General features: G+C 36.2%; 1 protein-coding gene across 8 annotated transcripts in view; it reads left to right on the plus strand.

The window, feature by feature from the left end:
- TENM3 (teneurin transmembrane protein 3) overlaps window positions 1-20,465 on the plus strand; it is a 470,445-nt gene that overhangs the window by 15,393 nt on the left and 434,587 nt on the right. For all 8 annotated transcript variants that reach the window (XM_017549242.2, XM_017549257.2, XM_017549269.2 and 5 more), the window contains exon 2: window positions 7,675-7,953. In XM_017549242.2, coding sequence (XP_017404731.1) covers window positions 7,675-7,953 — 279 coding nt within the window. The remainder of the gene's footprint in view (window positions 1-7,674; window positions 7,954-20,465) is intronic.

Genomic DNA, 20,465 nt, shown 5'->3' on the forward strand with positions numbered 1-20,465 from the left:
GTGAGAATCAAGTTTTATGAAAAGAGACAAAAACCTGAAGCATTAATCAGATCCTCTGGGCTAATTACTGCAACTCCAAAGTTTATTACTTTTAAATATTAACTGCTTAAAATGATTCATTTAGAGATCAAAATGATTAATCCTTCTCAGTCACTATAAATGTCAGCGGTAGGATTAAAGGATTTAGATGGTCATGTTTACTCAACCTTACATTTCTGTACTTAAAGACACAAGTTAAATAGCTCTAGTTTATCATTGTTTCACGTTAATGGTTTTTCTCTCAGCTCCCTCTTTTAGCTCCCCTGCCTAACTGATTGTTAACTAATTTTGGCTGTTAAGTAGGCAAGGGCTTCTTTCAGGCTTGGCGGCCAACCTGCTTTGTGGATTACCTACCAGAAGGTGTGTGTAGATAGACGTAGCTTACAGCCCTTCTCAGGACGCAGTGGGGGTAATCCTTTCCCCCTGCCTCGGCCTTTATTGGTCTGATGTCTTGAGCCCCAGCTTACTGCTCAACTTGTATCTGGTTCCTTGCCACGTTGCCTGTTTTGGATCCACAGTGTGAATCACCGCGGTGCCATTTCAGTCGCAATTATTAAACACCTGCTGCTTTATGCAGAACCATAGGCATATTTATACCAATACCTACTGCAGTTCGACCATCAGATATCAGCAGATACGTTGCGGTCGTATTATCATTGCCAGGCCCTGGATTGTTCTAAAGAAGTCATTTCTAAGGGAAAATCAGAAGCAAATTTATTTTCAGAATGTTTTTTATTAAAAAAAACTATTTTAAAGTTATTTCTTAATTACAAATGGTTGCTAACACTTTTTTATGGTTGCCCATTAAATCCTTTATTTCCAGGCCTAAGACACACTCTTTTTTTATATGTCAGCCAACTCACAACCTAATTTTTCTCACTGGGGCCACCAAACCTTCCATTCAATATCCATATGTTTGACCTCCGCTGGAGGCCCCACAAATTTTATCTTGAAGAAAATGCATTTTCCGGGGCCATTCATTCTAGTCCTGCCTTCTCAGCTTGCAAATATAAGTAGGGTTTCCCTTTCTCACATACCTCCTCAAGTTCACCTTAGGGCCCAACCTGGAATTTCCATTGAAAGCTACATTTGTGATGATTGCCCAGGAAATATCCTGCAATGGCTTCCATTAGACTTGTGTTCTGAGTAGTAAATTAGATTATGGTATGCAGTGGTCGTTTTCAATGTCCGCTGGAAATTTATGGGTATCAATATGTGGTTATGAGTATGAGCAACATATTAATAGATAAATTGAGTATTTGGTGGGACTTTACATTAATTTCTTAAAAGAGTTTTTTGTCGGGCCTCATGAATAAAGATTTGTACCCTCTGTAAAATTTATATTGCATGTTCAAGAATGGGTATTTTGTTCAAATGGGGACACATTTAACATAAACGGTTAAAGAGTTTGGAGTCTCCCATAAAATATGCATTTGGAAATAAAATTACATATACTTATTTTGTTGTGGAAGCTTCTTACCATTTTGCAAATACAGCAAAAGAGAGAACTCTGGATAGCATGGTGGTGCCGCTGATTGAACAAACACCTAATAAGATATACTTTCCCAATTTGTAGTTTTATGTCTGCTTGACTGATGGAGGAAAGTCACTCCATGCCTGAGAATAAATAATTCCATTCAAGCTCACAACAACCAAGGAAAATAATTAAAGGCAGCTATAGATTGTTTTATTTCTGTGCATTAAATTTATGTTTATTCATCCATTCATTTTCTGTATTCAGTTTTAGGGTAGTTACTGTAGGAGAAATGAATGGTTATTCTTTAAAACAACCCATATATGATAAAAAGGGAAGGACTGAAATGGAGAGGGAAACATGCTCCCATGTATCTTACACAGTTTTTCTTTTAAAACCGAGCTTCCCCTAGAAAAGGCAATAAATTTAATTTCTAATTACGGAATAGAAGCTATTAAACAGCAAATCAAGAAAATATATTTGGTTTTTAGAAAGAAGATAGGCTTTAATTTTTTCTTTATTGTGTTTTTAAATTATTGAAATAATTATGGAAAGTAAAAATTTTAAACTATAAAATAGAAAATTACTAATTTCCTTCATTTACAACCTTTTCTAAATGACCCATTATAATAGTTATGTATCTCATTCCTCACCGTTATTCAAACTTAAAACCATAAGCACTTATATAACCTGTGAGTCCTCTTCCTTAATTTCCAAAAGTGGGATTATACGATATATACAATTCTATAACATGTATTTTTTTTTTTTTACTTAAAATGTATACAAATGATCTTCCCTCTAGATCCGAAGACATGGGTCCAATGCTTTCTTTATGCTAACCACACAGTGTTCCACGGCATGTGTATGCAGCTTTTCAGGCATTCCCTTTCTGGCAAATATTTGGGTTATTTAAAATTTTGCAACAATGCTATAGTAAACAACTTGTTTAAATAACCATTCTGTATATTTAAGATCAGGTGATTTTATTTCTATAGGATGTAATTCCAAAGGTAGATTTTCTATGCTAAATGATATTTCTGATTTTAATAGAAAAGTATTTTACACAGAATAAAAGCAGCATAATGGAAGGCAAAGAAAAGATGATAGAATAAAATAATAGTGGATTTGTATGGCAGACTCACAGAATCAGCTGCTTTTCAAGGGACCAGTGATTCTTGTTTGCCCTCTAAATTTCAATACCGGTGACCTATATTTTAAGCCCTTATTGCAAACCCCAAATTCTACGTAAAATGTGGTATAAAAGAGAACCGGTAGATGATACCACGTGTTAGCGAAGATGTGCAGAATTAAAACCCTCATCCACTGCTCGTGGGAATCTACAATGGTGCAGTCACTGTGGAAAACACTCTGGTAGTTCCTCAAAAGGTTAAACACAGAGTTACCGTATGCCCTAGCAATTCCTCTCCTAGGTATGTGCTCAAGAGAAAGGAGGACATACGTACACACGAAAACTTGTACAGGAATGTTCCTAGAAGCATTCTCATCATAGTAAAAAAAAGTGGACACGACTCAAATGTCCATTAACCTGTGAGTAGATAAATAAACGATGGTGTGTCCATACAGTGGAATATTACTCAGCCATAAAAAGGAATGGAGTACTGATACATGCTATGACATGGAAGAACTTTGAAAACATTATTCTAAGGGAAAGAAACCAGTCACACAAGACCACATATTGTGGATCTTCTTTATTTGAAATGTCCAGGATAGGAAGTAGATGAGTGGTTGCCTAGGGCTGGGGGTGGGAGGGATAAAGGGAAATAGAAGGTAGCTGATAATTGATATGAGGTTCTTTTTGGGGTGATAAAAATGTTCTAAAATTAATGTGCCATAGTTGGCGGAACTCTGTGAGTATCCTGAAAACCATTAAATCGTACACTTTAAATGGGTACATTTTGTGGTATGTGAATTATGTTTCAATGAAGCTATTTTTTTTTAAAGGGACAAATGAGACCGAGAGAGAATGAGAGAAAGCCAAATCTAGACATTAGAGTAATCCAGACATTAGCGAGGGGAGAATGCCTTCCCCAAAGGGTGTTTTCGTCATCCTGTGTAACTCTGGGCTGTCCCTTGGGTAGAATCTTTTTCTCATACAAGAGATAGTAGACGTGTTGCCCATTGGTGAACATCGCTCTGATTGCAGCTCTGAAAAATCCTTCGCTGCTCTGACTAGGTTATAGACACTGAGAGAAAGGACGAATAGCTAACCCGTTTTCCCAATCCTCTTCTTTTATTAAAGAGGGAGCTGTGCTGTGTGCCAACCTCGTTTGTTATGCCATCCTTTCTACTTTGTCAAATACCCTCACTCGTTTTCTAAAAATGTGAACTTAAAAAAAACTAACACAACCCACCAACGTTGTGTTTATTAAGTTTTCCTTTTCTAGATTTTCACATTTTTGAGTGTCATAAAACAAAAATGCCTAATACAATCCAAGCTAACTTTGCCTGTTAATCACAGTGCATTCCATCCTCAGGTATACTTTGTTCTTGCTACAATTTATTGTTTTGGCCCTGTTTCAAATTGTAATGGGAAACTCTTGTTGGTCCTGCTAATCAAGGTTACCAGAATTCAGCGTGCAAGAGACAAATACTTATTTTGCCAGTCTTGGCCAAATAGAATTAATATAAAGATTGTTAAAGGCAAAGAAAGAAATTAAGGCAATGTTAGAACTACTGCAAAGAACATGGCTTTTCCAATCTAGAGAAAATGTGGAAAATGTGAATGAAGTATTGTTCCTTGAAGCCAAAGCTGACTTTACACGGGATTGTCCAGTATTGAGCCTGGCCCCAGGGGCATCTTGTTGCCTTGTCCTCCTGCCTCTTCCCACTTCTCTGCACTGCCATAAAACCCTCCCCACTACAAGCCCAGCTCAGTTCAGTCCTCCCACCCTCCTCTATACCTCTTCTTCCAGTCAGGGAGCTTTCTTCTCTCCACCTTCTCTGTACTTGTCAAAACTGCAGATGTTTTCCATAAGTGTAGCCTATCTTGCTAAACATTGCTAGATTGCAAGAAATAATCGAATAGACTAATTTATTCTAGTTTAAGGTGAGATCTTTCTAGGGGTGTTTGCATTAAACTAAAGGATCCTAAAAATAAAAATTTCTTAACCATTGAGGAGAATCGACAACAGTAGAATTTGAAGTACTAAGAGAGGTCTGGAATAGGGGTATTTTTGAATAAAAGCAGTTACTTAAGTAAAACTTAACTTTGGTGGTGGTGTAGCTCTTGGAAAATGAGTTGAAAATGACCCTCTCCCTACTCTCAAACTATACACTTCTCTGTGATTATTAATTACGTTTGTCAAGGTATTTATTTTTTAAGTCATTTTTTTCATTTAGCCCTTTTTTGTGTGAGTCACATTTACATAAACCATCTCCTAAACCAACTCATGACAGGCATGAAACATGAAAAAACAGAGTGTGAAGTGACTTAAACAGAGCTAGTGAGTGACTTTCACTTGGGTCCATCTGAGGCCAAGTTTAGTTTTCTTTCCCAGGGGAAACTAAAACAAACTTTTTAATTCAGTAAGGAAATCCAACAGGGATTCCTGCAGTCATGCTTGTGTCATAGCTTCATTTCAGAAGCAGCCCTGGGGAGTTTTGAATCATTGTAAGACATTGACTTCAGAGGGTCAGGTGCTTACAGAGTTTGGGATACACGTATCAATTCATAGGGATGACGTGTTGTGTATTTAGTTGCAAAGTGACCTGTGTTTACATACCTGGATAACAAATAAAGATTGCAGTTTTCTGCTTCCTTCACCTCATAGATTTTTGCATCAAGATGGCAATAGTGTGAAGTCAATCACGTGGAAAATATTTCAAGCCACATTGTAGAGATTAGAAAGGTAGTTGTTACTGTCTTTTAATTACTCTTTTCTTTTTATTTCTGAATGTGGGCACCACTCTAAAATAGAGGAAGAATGCAGAGGCTCTTATTTATTTTTCCCTCTTTAAAAATTGTCTTGGACTGGGCGCGGTGGCCCACGCCTGTAATCCCAGCACTTTGGGAGGCTGAGGCGGGCGCACCACAAGGTCAGGAGTTCAGGACCAGCCTGGCCAACCTGATGAAACCTCATCTCTACTCAAAATACAAAAAATAGCCAGGCGTGGTGGCGGGTGCCTGCTAAGCCCAGCTACTCAGGAGGATGAGGCAGGAGAACTACTTCAATCCTGGAGGCAGAGGTTACAGTGAGCCGAGATGGAGCCACTGTACTTCAGCCTGGGGGACAGAGCAAGACTCCATCTCAAAAAAAAAAAAAATTATTTTGCATTCTTATTTTGAAAAATCAGCATGTTTGATGGCAATATCTAGATGTTTTAGAGTTCTCTCTATGTTACAAGTGACATGTGAATATTGGTGGTTAAGCTCTTCCGCAGCAATTCCATTAACTGTCCATGTGGACGCTGACCTTGTTCAGATTTACTTTCACAAGTATAATCTGCAATAATGATTTTAACCTACTGACAATACTGTGTCTCATCTCAGTGAGCTTGCCCACTTTCTCACTGTTCAATGTGCAGGCCATTTTTCCTTTTTTTCCTCTTCTTTTACTTCTTTTTTTTGACATACTTTTCGGTTCAGATACTTGTTCACATCTCTCTGATAAGCACAGTTTGATTTGCAGCTAATTGTAGCAACTGCTTTTCATTATTTATGAATGTTATTGTTGGAATCCATTTGGAAGTCTGACTGAGATGAAGCTGATTCCAACGTCTGATATGACCACAGCAATAAAGCAATTAACCACACTAGTTAAAATGTGCGGAGGCCTGAAGGGTGCTAATGTCTTTACAACCCAATATTTACTACATTGTCCATTAGGTTTGATTTATTTCTGAGAAGATTCAACATGTTATCATTTTATCACAAATAATTTATAATACCCTCTTTCAAAAAATATAATGTATGTTTCTCATATCAGCGTATCAGCATTAAAATGTTCACAGATTTAAGAGGTAGAAGTAGGGAAATCAAAACTATGAGTAATATAAATGCTTAATATTCTTAAAAGGTTTGGTTATGAGATAGTAGCATTTAAATCAGTCTTTGTATGTTATTATTCTTTATATATATTTTGATTCCGATTGGCACCTAAATCTCATACTCTACCATGTCAATCAGAGACAAGAAATGGAAAAGCTTTATGTATACACTACAAGCAAACATTTTTCTCGCTTTTCTCATCCACAATATTATAGAACGCGAAATTTCCAGAATAAATACAAGATTGGAAAAGTCATTAATAACAGCAGTCTTTAAAGTGTCACCTAATTTAAACACTTTTGCTTTAAGTTATTGCAGTGTCATGAGTTTTATTATGCTCAATTTATTAGTAAAGGCCTGCAGAGTTCACAGCCATTTATTTTTCAGGGAACTTGATTTTATCATTAATTTTTAAATACGTAATACTCCCACTTTATTTTTAGAGTGCACTTTATTTGCAAAGATTGGTTTACTCTGATCAATACAGATGTTTTCAGGTATGTATTAAAGCAGAAAGCCTAGAAAGTCAAAAATGTACAAAATTGCAGCAAATTTTTTAGACGTTATACTCCAAAATGTAATGTGTATACACATACACATACATACATATATACAAAATACTATGTATTATATTGATTGCTAAGTTAAGGTGAGAAAATGTAAGAAGAATGACCAAACTCCTGTTTCTACTGTATGAATAACTTATCCTTGAAGGGAACCTCTTCTCTTCCAAAGGAGTGGCATCTGGGTGGGAAAATTTTATTAAGACTGGAGCCAGGACACAGAAAATAATTCTGACAACTTCTATTGCCTCACAAGTCTGCTAAACAAAATTGTGTCACTGCATTAATCCTTTCTCAGGGTTGAGTTCTCATGGTTGGGGCCGCTGTACTTGCCCATCTCTCTGGAGGTGTGTATGGGCTTAAATAGTTGACAAAGGAGCTCTAAGTTGGGGCCCCGCTCTCCTCCCATAATTGCACCCACTTGATGGTGTGCCATGTGACGCTACTGTAAATGCCTGGTGCTGATCCCTGAAAAGCCTGAATGCTTGAGTGTTTATTTCAGAAAGACATTCTTAAAAAAATAAATAAATAAAAGAAACTAACACTGAACGCATACTCACTAGTTGTTATCTTTTTTTCCCCCTAATTAGGACAGAATTTTACCCTAAGGCAGTTAGGAGTTTGTGAACCAGCAACTCGAAGAGGACTGGCATTTTGTGCGGAAATGGGGCTCCCCCACAGAGGTTACTCTATCAGTGCAGGGTCAGATGCCGATACTGAAAATGAAGCAGTGATGTCCCCAGAGCATGCCATGAGACTTTGGGGCAGGGGGGTCAAATCAGGCCGCAGCTCCTGCCTATCAAGTCGGTCCAACTCAGCCCTCACCCTGACAGATACAGAGCACGAAAACAAGTCCGACAGTGAGAATGGTAAGTTTCCTTTTTTGCTCTATAATGTTGGCGTTCTGTGATTCTGTCTGTTTTGGTTACTCCAGGGCGGATGATTTTCTTTCTCTCCTCCTTCCTCCCATCCTTCTTTCTCTCTCTTTCTCATCCATTTCATTTTTAATGTGGTAGAACCCAAGAAATGTCCTTGAATAATGCATCTTTTCCTGGAAAAAAAATCAGCATTTGACATCAGATTGTTAAATTAGACAAGCAGTCTATGATGTGTTGGCTATAGTTTTGAAAAACAGTTTATTCATCTACAAAAAACAAAAATTAGCTTTGACTTACCTTGGATCATGTCACCTGTTGTCCTCTGGGGTAGCAAAGCAAGTGTTGATAAAGTTTACCCCAGAGCCGTCTTGCAATCAAAGATGTCTTTATAGATTCCTCTTGAAGATATCTCAAAGAAGTTGCAGAATCTTAGAATGGATGAGTGAGCATGCAGAATAGTTCATTAATAGGGCTCAAGTGATTGAAGAACAAATTTGATCATGCTTTAAACTTACTAGTTGATGAGAGCAATTGAAATCTTGGTAAAGAGGGGGAGAGTGGCCTTTGATGTTCTTTGGGGACTGGATTACTATGCCATTAAATCTACACACAAAAATTGCATTTTAGGATATCCAAATAGCAGCTTTGTATAGTGTAAGAAAAAAAATGTCTTTATAAGTTATTGGGACTTTTTTTCCTATTGCCAATGCAGGATAATTTTTAAAAAGTCAATTTATATGCAATAATAAGTTTTGAAGAAAACTTAATTTTTAGTTAGTGCTGCTTCTAGGAAGAATTGGGGCATCAGCAGCAATGCATCAAACAAAAAATTCTTCTTCAGCTTTTAATATTAACAGTGTACTTGCTACTGTAGTCTTCAGTACAGCTATTAACGCTATGCATATCCTGTGCATCAATAAGCAAAGAGAAAATTAAAATGGAAGAACTGTATGACATTTGAAAAGAAAAATGGTTGTTTTATCAATGATATTTCAAATTTATTATTTATTGGGTGACTTTGCCAGCTTTGCTTTGTAAAAGGAAAGCAGAACTATTGCTAGCTTTCAGTTTCAGCAAAGTCAGTGTGAAGTGGTACCTAGTGCCTATTAGTTGTTTTCTTTCTATTCATGAGAAAAGGTCTAATTTAAGCCAATGCAATCAATTTCTTATCTTATGTAGAATATCTTAGTGCATTAAACCAAAGTCAAGATCAAATAATAACAGTATACTCAATATCTTAATTTTGGAAGATTCAGTTCTTAGTGGAGGCCGGCTTTATTTCAACTGAAAAGAAGAAATAAGGACAGTTATTTTGACAAAATGAGCCTTAGAATCAGGCTGCCAACATTTCTCTCAGCCAATCCATTCACTTTAGTAAATCCTATGTTTATATCAATTTTCATAGTGGATTCAGAAGTCACTAACCTTAAATATGTATGTTTTGAATAAATATTGCTTCCTGTCCAGCTGCACTTCACATAACACTCCTTGAGCAATGGCAGGTACAAGGGTCATATTCTAAGGCAGCACCCAGCATTTAATTTTCTTAAATTACACAATAAAATCTGTGATGTTATAGAAGACTAGAATGTAGCAGGATAATGCGATCAGTTCCAATTATCATAGATCATCCATATCTGTATCTATCAAATATTTTTTAACATTGGGTCAGTTTGCTCTTTCCACCCAAAACTCTTACAGCACCTCTTCCTTTCTCTCTAAGAGCACAGGTATCTTGTTATGGTATCTGTATTGGTAGAATATAAATTAATTTTATTATTTTAAAAATTATACATCTGCTAAAAGGATCTCATGGTGAATTCCCAAACACATGTATTTTTTTTTCTTTTCAGAAAATATAAACTTTGTAACCTTTAGCTAATAATATATCATATCCAAATGTTAGGGAGAAGGGAAGGAAGACTTGTGAGTTTCTCACACCACTGCCCACTCCATTTTCATGGATTAAAATTAATCAGAGGAAGAACTTGTTTCCCCAAGAATCTACTAGACCTTGTTCTTTGAGTGATGTAAAGGCAAGAAAAGTTGCACTATTTAATTCTCCAAGTGGTGGTTAGGAAGCAGAATGAAGAGAGACAGGAAGAGTGTCAAGGGCCTTGCCTTGAAATTCAGAACGTTTGGCAGCATTTATTAAGAGTAAACAGGTCAGTCAAGTTAGAAGTATAAAGTGTCAAAAGCAATGTTTGTTGAGTTCAGCAACATGATGACTTAAACTTGTGTTTACTCTTTTTCTGAAGGTTCAGTTGTGGTTGTACTTTTAAACAACGTTTTGATGGTCTGAGAATTCCCAATGAGAGTGGTTTAAAGAAAGAAACAAAAGAGGAAATAAAATAGATACGTTGTCTTAATGAATACTGGCTCTTTCATATATTTAAAACATGTGTCCATAGAAACTTTTCAGATTAATTTATTTCTTCTAAAAGTTCAGTGATTACTTAGAAGGAACAAGATTTCATTTAATGTAATTAATTATATTAAGATATGGAGAAGCATAATTTTCTGAAGTATTTAGCAGACCTTATAATTTGGAATTGTGGAATTAAACAATAGCATTAAGGATTTGTTTCCTGATATTAAAAATTATGTGTCTTTTCCTTAAACTGGGTTGTTGTATGAAGTGAAATTTGCAGTCATATATAGGTTCTTCTAACAACTTTATAAACAACAGTCTCAAAACTAGTTCACATTTTTACCTATATTACCACTTTTAGTCAAGTAATTCTAATGTAAAGTTACAAAAATAGTTCAATTCTGCTATCTTCAGGAATTTTAAATTGCCCTAACTTTAAAAGCTATTGATTTTCTGGTTATATTTTCCTTTGACTCTTCAATTCTTTTCATTGTCTACTTTTATTCATTTCTATGGTAGCTTGAGATGTGCCCTTGGAAGTTCTATTATATCACTAATGGTTGAAAAGAGAAGGATATGGGTGAAATAACTCACCAAAAGGAAATTAATTTAAGAACCAGATGCTGATGTGTTTTCATCTGGTTTAACATGGGAGCTTTCCTTGACTGTTTTCTTCATTTGAAATAACTGTGAATGAGGCTGTACAGGAAAAAAAAATGTTATTTAACATTGCAAAATTATGCAAGCAGCGTGTCTGATGTTCTACTTACAACTTCAAAGAAGAATTTAGTCACTAAAAGGGATTAGATTTCATTTATTTATTGATAAAGAGGCCAACAGTTCAAGTTAAGAAGGTGCTGGAACTGCTGTGAGGCTAATGAAATTTTGATGGCCTGAGCATCCCACAAGAGTAAGAGAACATTCGGACCATGTCACGGGACTCTCTGTTAGCTGAGATTCAAAACAAGTGATAAGATTTATTCTTTTGCAAAACTAACTTTTTAACAGCCATAGGGATTTGCTGTTACAAAGAATTTTGAGAAAAAAAAAATTTTTTTTATAGTATACTGAGTTTCTAATGTAATCCCAAATAATAATCTTGTTTCAAATGAAGGATGTGGGAGAAACCCTTTCTTGGCACCCACTCGTGGTGTCATTGTTGTAGTAAACTGCCATGCACCAGGGCAAATTCTGGAGGGGCAATGATTTGGGATCACCGACAAACGGCAGTTTAAGTAAAAACGGTTGAAAGGTTATAAAGTCAGTGTGATAGGACCGATTAAAGGCAGAATTCTCAGTATGCTGTGGATTCTTGTAGGCGTCTCTCCTGCCTTTTGTGACTGAAATCCCACCACCCAGCTTTGCAAGAGCTGTAATCGGACCTCAATTCCAAATACCTATTTAAATGTCAGGAACAAAGAACTTTTTATTTTTCTTTTCAAAACATCGGTCTTTAAGCTTTAAAAATGTTTGCATGGAGAGTAACTGAGTGTTGAGTTGTGCAGAAAATCCAAAGGGTAGGGTTGCTCCTTGCGTCAAGGAAATAAGAGCCAGAAGTCATCAGGACATTGACGATATTTTGCAAAGAAATATAAGTGGAAAAACATGTAATAAAGTTAGGTTTGTGATTAAATAAATAAATAGTTTGCGTGTACATCTCTTGCCAGCAGCAGCCAGGCCTCCATTGTCCTTTGTCATCCAGCAGTGTGGCATTGTCACAGGTGGCTGGATTCGGAATCATACTGGTCAGGGCTCACATTCTTTCATTCATCCCCTTAGACAGTGACCCCATGAATCACCTAGACAGGGAGTTGTCAACTCTTGCATCTTTTGTCTGCTACTTCAGCTGCGTGCTGAGTTCCGGAGGGGAGGAGCTCTCAGGTTGGGGTCTTAATTCCTTCTTCCTGCCTCCTCAGCCTGTTAGTGCCCCCTTGGAGAAAGATGACTTTTGATGTAAGGCAGGCCAGGAGGAGTTGGCGCTGCTCCTCCACCTCCTCATGACTCAGGACCCCGAGAGCCTCCGTTGAGCATGGTCTATGCAAATGTGATGCCCAGAGGCGGGACACCTGGTTTCCTATGGGCACTACCAGCTCCCAGCTTTGAGACCTTGGGCAAGTTTCTCACCCTTCCCGTGCGGTGGTTTCCACGTTGCAAATTAGGGATAAGAGTAAACAGGGTACAGCCCTATGAGTTTAGGGCTGTTGTGAGAATTAAATGAGTTCAGGTATGTCTGGTGCTTACCGCAGTGCCTGGCATCTATTGAGTTCCGTCTAAGTGTGTGCTCTTATTATTTGTAAAAGGTAGAAAATTATATCTGTTTTATGTGGCTATGAAGATGTAGTTAAATAAACACTATCAAGTGCCTACCTAGTTTGGACCACAATGGATATCCCCTCCTCCTCTCCCCAACTTCTCCTTTCTTACCCCTCACCCTACCCCAGGGCTGCAGTCATCAAGTGTTCTGGCAGGATGGAGGAGAGCTAACGGTGTCTTCCAGAAAGGGAACCGATCATTCGCACAGCCTGGAATTTCTGTCACCATTTATTGACTCTCTTATTTTTCTCCAAAACCCAACGTCCCTTTTAATTTACTGTAATTAAATGAACGTACATTGAATGGTGCTAATAATTAGTCTGATGGCTGTAGACTTCAAAGATTTTAGTATGCTCTTTCCGCTCCTGGCCAAAGAAAATTTCGAAAGTAGTGTTTCCCTCAAAGGCATGTTACTTAGACAGCTGGTCAATTAAAAGGCAATTTAACTGATGCTCATCAGTTCACACAATAAAATAAATCATTCCAAGAAGACTTCATTTCTCACCTGGGTTTGAGCAATGTACCTTTTGTAGGACCCCACTAATGCCACATTAATTGTGCATGATACTGAAATGTTATGGGCTAATTTAGCTAATGAATAAGGGTATAACATTAAAATGCAGTGTTTTTAAATGGAATAGACACTTGCTTTGCACAGCTGAAACACTTTTCAAGAAACCAATTTTACTTGTCCTTTGAAATAGTATTTTAAAAGTCTACTCTCTCTATGCAGAGATAAAGTCTGAAAGTTGCATTGTTGTATTTTAATAGGAAAAAGGTGTACCCCTTAAACCAATTTGATAAACGACTGTAGTGATAGCGTTTACATCAGTCTCTAAAGAGAGAATTTCAGCTATTTTGCAATCCAGATTTCCATGCCAGGCAGAATGTGTTCTCTGGAAAGGGGGCAGTGCCATTCCTTCTCTTCCTGAGTAGCCACAGGTAGGTGAGAGAGTGAGGAAATAGACCTATAGCTCTTCTAGTGCTGATTAAATTCTAGGAGTGTTTGTGAGAAACTGCTAGCCTACTATGTCGTGTAATTGTGATGATTCCAGCACTATGAAAATGCCATATCTCTCCCAGCTCTTTGCGGGAAGGGGTACTGTCTTGGTTTTCTGAAGATGATTTGAAGAGAGGTGTACTTTCTCACCTCACTAGCATAATTCCATTCCTTCAACTTTATCCAGGAAGCTTTCTGTGAGCCTACTTCAGACATTGATTGAAAGACATAAAATGGAATTCTGTTGCTGTAAGAATCACATGGCATTTCAGTGTTATTCTAATTTTATGAGATTCTATTACACATACTAAACTATAACTTGAATATAAATTTCACTGTGGGCCCTCTTCCGGCATGTGATGGTCAGTTCTGGCATGGTCTCCCGTGATAAATTATATTTTATGTTTTATGTGCACTGGAATGTCAAAAATAGCAAAAGTAATATTTCAGTGGGCTTACTAAATCAAGCTCAGAATTAAAGTGCTGCTTCGCAAAATGCCGTCAAACAGTTTCTAATATATAAAAATAATTACATTTCCCTGATAGATGTACATTTACAATGTCAATAGTGACTTGTCATTCTTTGAGCAAAAGCTTCCATGTTTAAGGATGAAATAGATTCACTTCATGGGTATGTGCAAGTCACTTTTTAGTATAACAAGTTATGATTTAAAGAAAATTCTAAAAAATTTAGTATTATGAAACTAGAACTAAAACAACCATAAAGTTCACTGCTGTTATTATACACTTAAGTATTTATATACATTTATATTTTTCTGTTCTAAGAGGATTTTCAGAAAGCTTGGCAGTTTGCTACTCTTCACATGGAAATTGCCATTTCTGTTAGACTCAATTTGTGTACTAAGTGTTTTTGTTTAAAGTGTATGGAATATATGCTCTCTCTGTTTCAATTCTAAATGTTCTTTTAGCTGTAGAGTTGAAATTAAAGTGAAGCATGCTATGAATGTATCAAAACTGATGATGCATGTTATTTTGATTTTTGAATGTGTTTTTGATATCCTTGAAAAAATCACAGTGGTAGCAGTAAAATTATTTTAATGAATTGAATAGCAGTGAGTGCTGAATCAGGTTTATTGATGCAATTATCACTGAAATAGAAAAAATAAGTGTTGGAGCCATAGAACCTTAGTTTATTTGCCATTCTGTGGGCATTCAAGTGTTTGAAAATCAACTAACTGAGGGGGATTTTTTGGTGTTATTGAAAGAATATTCTTCTCAAGTCATGATAACTGTTTATTAACATTATATACACATACAATTTTATACATGATTATCTTGCATATTATTTACTGAATAGTTTGAATACTAACTTCACTATATTGAAATTTTCTTATATTTATCAGTTGTCTTGAGATTGTTTTCCATAATAAATAGGCTGTACACAAACTAAATGTGAAGCCTAGCATGCATGTCAAAATGGATAGAAATGCAGATACACTTAAGAAGAGAGCAACTAAAAATGTCTGATGACTATTGCCTTAAATCACACAGAACCTGAAAACTGAATCAAGTTTGAATGTAACTTATTGAATAGATTTCTTATTTAGTATATCAACTAAGTCTTCATTCAACAAATAATAAATGCTGAATATCGTACCAGGAGCTGGAAAAACAAAAATGAGTAAGGTATATTCCCTGATGTCTAGAAGCTCACAGGCTGGTTGGACAAACTGGCAAGTAGGCATGTCATTAGGTTTTAATGTGGCTAGTGTGATGGCAATAGAATATGCAAAGTCAGTGTCAGCCCAGAGTTGGTTGTTGCCAACAGAGACTGGGGGCAGGAGAGGAGAGAATGTTCCACACAGAAGGAAGGAAGTGGCGTTGAACCAGAGCCTGAGGATGTGGAGAAATTCAAGATGTAGACAGAACAGCAAAGGAGAATGTGTAGCATCCCTAGGGAATGCTCCAAGAGTCACAAGGAGTTTGGTGCCTGGAACACGTAAGGCTGCACAAGCAGCCCCAGAGCATACCCAAAGGGTCTTCATGGTGAGGCCAAGGGATTTGCACTTTTTCCTGCAGGTAATGGGGAGGCTCTGAGGGATTTTAATGCAGAGGAATACTCTGGTCATGCTTACATTTTACAGAGTACCCTGAAAGCAGTGTGGAATGTTAACTGCCTTTCCTCAAAGAGAGCAACCTCCCTGGGGACATGGCCCTGTTCACTGTTGGACCTCTGTGCTCATCTCACCTAATACCTGAGCCTGGAAATGAAGGTTTTGTTGAATGAAAAAATAATTGACTTTGAGGTCAAACTTGGAAGCGAATTGGCCAATTAGGTAGTATTGTAATTATCAAACTGGGAAAATAGAAAAGTTTGGATCAAAAACCAGGAAAGCAAAGGGAGACCCATTTAAGTAGAATCAAGATTTGATGATGAATTGGGAGAAGACAAACATTTAAAGAGACTATCTTCCCCAACATGAGAGACTTGGTGAATGGTGGTGTAATCCAAGTTGAAGGTTAAAGTATTTTGTTTGTGGTAAACTTAGTAATTCACATGAGAACAGATAGAATTTGAGGTGTCTGTAGGCCATCAAATTTCAGTAATTTATTAGGCAATTATATATATATGTATATATATGAAATTCAATTACATTTTGTGTAAAAATATTTACTCTGTGATCTATATTATTGCAGTTAAAGCCGCAGGGCAGAATTAAACCTCTTTCTGAAAGCAAATAGAATGAGAAAAGAAGAGAAGACAAGCTAGAATCCTAAGCTCACCAATATTTACCATAAAGGTATAGATGAAACACCAATAAAAGAAATGAAGGACCTTTTGTAGAGGCAAAAAAAAAAAAAAAAACCCAAAAGATTAATTGACAAAAGACAACAAAAGAGACATACTGTCATCAGCAGAGTCAAAAACTTCCGAAAGTTGCCGGGTACAGTAGTACCCATGTCTGTAGTCCCAGCACTCAAGAGCCTGATGTGAGAGGATCTCTTGAGCCCAGAAGTTAGAGACTAGCCTGGGAAACACAGAAAGACCCCATCTCTCAGACAAAAAAAAAAGCCTTCCAGAGAGGATAATTTATGTATAATGGGTGTGGAAGTCAAATTGTGATAGGTTCAGAGTTGAACCAAACTTTAAAAGTGGCACCAGCAAGTGGAGGTTATTCTTTCCAAATCTCAGCTAAGAAAGGAGAGAGCGAGCCTGGGGAATTCAGGGATGGAGGTATTTGTGTACTGAAAGACATTTCAGCATCTTCATAAGGAAAGGGGAGGAGCAGCGCAGCAAAGGGAAGGTGGAGTAGAGAAGACTGAAGGGAAATGGAACGCGTCTGGCCTCTGAGAGTTCAGGAGCAAAGGGATCCTTGGAGTATGAATGCAGCTAACTTTGACTCCCTCAAAACTTTTATCTGTTATGGTACTTTTCATCTCACAACTTTGTATACACACAACATGTTCGCCATAGAAAAGGTTTACTAAGAAAGATACGTTTCTAAGATTGATTGAAATCATAACCAATTTCAAGTCAGTGTAGTGTCAATTGATAATATTTGATAGACCTGAGAGTCCACGTCATCAGAAGGTTTGGTGGGGGAAGTACATTCTTACCCAAAATTGATTATTTTACTTGAAATAATTCTATACAACTGTAAAACTGGAATTACACATCCAGATTCTAATGGAAAACAGTTATTAGCTTTGGAGTCAGAACTATAGGAATGCTGCCAGTACTACTGCAGGGACATGGGTAACTTCTTATTTCCTTTCCTTGATCCTTGATGTGTGTGTGTGATATTTATATATATATTCATATATGTGTGTATATATGTATGAAGGTGTGTTCATATTCATATATGTGTATATGTATGTGCATATATTCATATATTTGTGTATATATATGAACATGTATATCTATATATTCATATATGTGCATATATATGTGTGTGTGTATAATTTTTGGCCTAAGGTCTAAATGAATAGCTAAGAAGTAAGTTTTCACTTTAGTAACTGACACATAGTTTTACCCTAACAATCTCTTTTGCTTAAAAGCAAAATGCATGTTTATAAACATAAAGTTATATAATTAGATTTAAGTTTTCAATGAACTAGATTTAAGTTTTTAATGGCCCACTTTTATTTTTCATCTGTGTGTCTATATATATTCTAAAAAAAATAAAAATTTTAACTTCAGTTTTGATATAAGTTTCCACATACAATTAGATTTTTTGTTTTTGTAACATAGTACTTTTTTCATGCTGTGATTCATCATAATTTAACATATCTGCTACTTTTGGACATCCAGGTTTGAATTTTCACTGCTATAAATTATGCTGCAATCATTATCTCAGTGGCTAAATCTTTGCCTCTAATTCTGTTATTACCTTAGGATAAATTCTTGGAAGTGGAATTTCAGAGCTAAAGGGCATGTACAACCTAAAGCTTTTGATACACCCTGTCAAAATGCACTGCAAAAAAGCTTGTATCAATTTATACTCCCAACAGTACACAAAAGTGCCTTTTCCCCCAGGACATTGACAGGGAATGTTTCCATGCTTTAAATTTTTGACAGTTTGACAGATGAAACAGTGTCTTACCTTTGTTGTAATTTGTATTCATTTGATTAATGAGTTGAATATATTTTCACATGTATGTGCCATTTGTGTTTCTTCTTTTGTGAATTGCCAATTCATGCCTCTGTCCATTATTCTTTTTGGATGTATGAAGAAATGGGTCACCCAGGGTATAAGGAAAACTGAAGGCAGAGATGGACTTTGAAGACACCAGGACAGTGACTCTGCTTTTTCTCCCTTATGTACATGTAGCCTTGATGAGACAGGTTTGGTTGCAGAAGGTGGGCCTTCTGCTCATAGATGTAGGTGTAAGTTTCACAGTAGTCAAGAACAGGTGTAAATGAGCTGGGGCATAGCACTAATGTGTGGTCCTAAAGTCTACCTGGATGCTGCCTGTACACTTTTTACTGCAGATTCTAGGTGCCAGATTCTAGGTGCATTTACTCCAGTTCAGAGTAGCAAGTTCATTTCCACAAAGTTTCTGTATCCTTATTGAATAAATTTTAAAAAGCATATTAAAATAAAAAAAATAATGCTTTTTAGGTGATAAATAGCATGGGGAGGTAAATCTCTTTTCATCAATCCATAGAGTGTTGGAAAAGAGGCAGGAGATATATAGAAATAGAGATACAGTCATGTATCACTTAACCCATATGTTCAGAGAAATGCATCGTTACACAATTTTGTCATTGTGTCAACATCATAGAGTGTACCTACACAAAACTAGATAGTATAGCTCACTATATATTTAGGCTACATGGTATATCCTGTTGCTTCTAGGTCACAAACCTATACAGCCTGTTACTGTGCAGAATATTGCCGGCGATTGTAACACAATGGTAAGTATTTGTGTATCTAAACCTAGAAAAAATACAAAAAATATATGGTAGTTTAATCTTATGGGGCTACTGTCATATATGTGATTCATTATTGATCAAAAATTATTATGTGGTGTGTGACTGTAGAGATATAGATAATTATGGACATGGATATATTTTTTTCTTATTAAGTTGCAAATAGTTTTTATATTTTATGAATCCTGTTAACCTTTAATCTATTTGTAAATATTTAGATCTTAATATTCTGCAAATATTTTCCTGTTTGATTTTGTTTAAGGTATTTTTGATATAAAGGATTTTTTCCAAACTTTAAAATATAGTCAAATCAGTAATATTATTTACTTGTGGCCTCTTTTGTGTTTAAAATATCAATTTTACTCTACAGCAAATACTAATTATATTTTTTTCATTTATATGTATGAATATAATGATATTTTTCCCTTATTTATATGTCTATGTCCTTAAGTATATTTACTGTATATTATATATATTACATTTAATCCATCTGAATTTTATAATGTAATAGTTGAAGTAGGAATTTAATTTTTTTTCACATTATCCACTTTTGTAAATGTCATTTAAATTTAAGTAGGGAATACTTCATTTTGTCTAATAAATGTATGTTAATCTACTTATATCTCAGTAATGAGACATTAGTAAACATTTCTTCAGTCAAAGCTTTGCGAAGAAATGGGATAGGATTTGTGAAATATAGGTTTAGATACTAAACTAAGATTTGATAATTCCTGATAGATTTAGAATGCTAACTAAAAATAAATATTTTCAGGAATACACAATTAGCTACTAGCAATGTAATGTGTAACCTTCAGGCATTGCAAAAAAAAGAAAAAGTCTAATACTAGAAAAGCAGACTTAAAGAAGCTTTTGGAAGTTAGATTTGATGCCAGAAGCAGTTATCAAGATCTATTTTTCAGTAAAAATAAAGTGTTAATCCTGCAAAAAGTCAGGTTACATAAGCACATAAGCATAACATTTAATCCCTATATTACATATTTTGAGAGATAGTTTTAAGGAACAAAATTTTTTTTGGTGTCAAGCTTATACGCTTGTAGATACTGGGCTTTAAAACAAGGAAACAATTAGAAGACAAAACAACTACATTGCTAAACTGCACATTGAGAAGAGAAAAGCAATGAGGATTCAGGAAAGGAAAGACTGCAGAATTTGTAGGTCGAGCAGGACTGCGAACGATGATAAGATCTGTTAAAGTGTAGCAGGGGAGTAGTACATGCTTGTATTTGGAACTGCTCCAGGAAGCAGTGGAACCAACCAGGGAAAACAATGGTAGTATTGTAAGGAGGCCACCCGATCTGGAGAGATCCCCTTGGGAAGCCGTGGAAGTTAACGTTGACAGTTCAGTGGAGTCCACTTACGCAGAACTGTGAACGTCATGCCAAGAGGTCTAAGACTGTTCTAAG

Source organism: Cebus imitator, unplaced genomic scaffold, assembly GCF_001604975.1.
Source record: "Cebus imitator isolate Cc_AM_T3 unplaced genomic scaffold, Cebus_imitator-1.0 Scaffold11, whole genome shotgun sequence".
In the NCBI taxonomy this organism is placed as follows: domain Eukaryota; kingdom Metazoa; phylum Chordata; class Mammalia; order Primates; family Cebidae; genus Cebus; species Cebus imitator.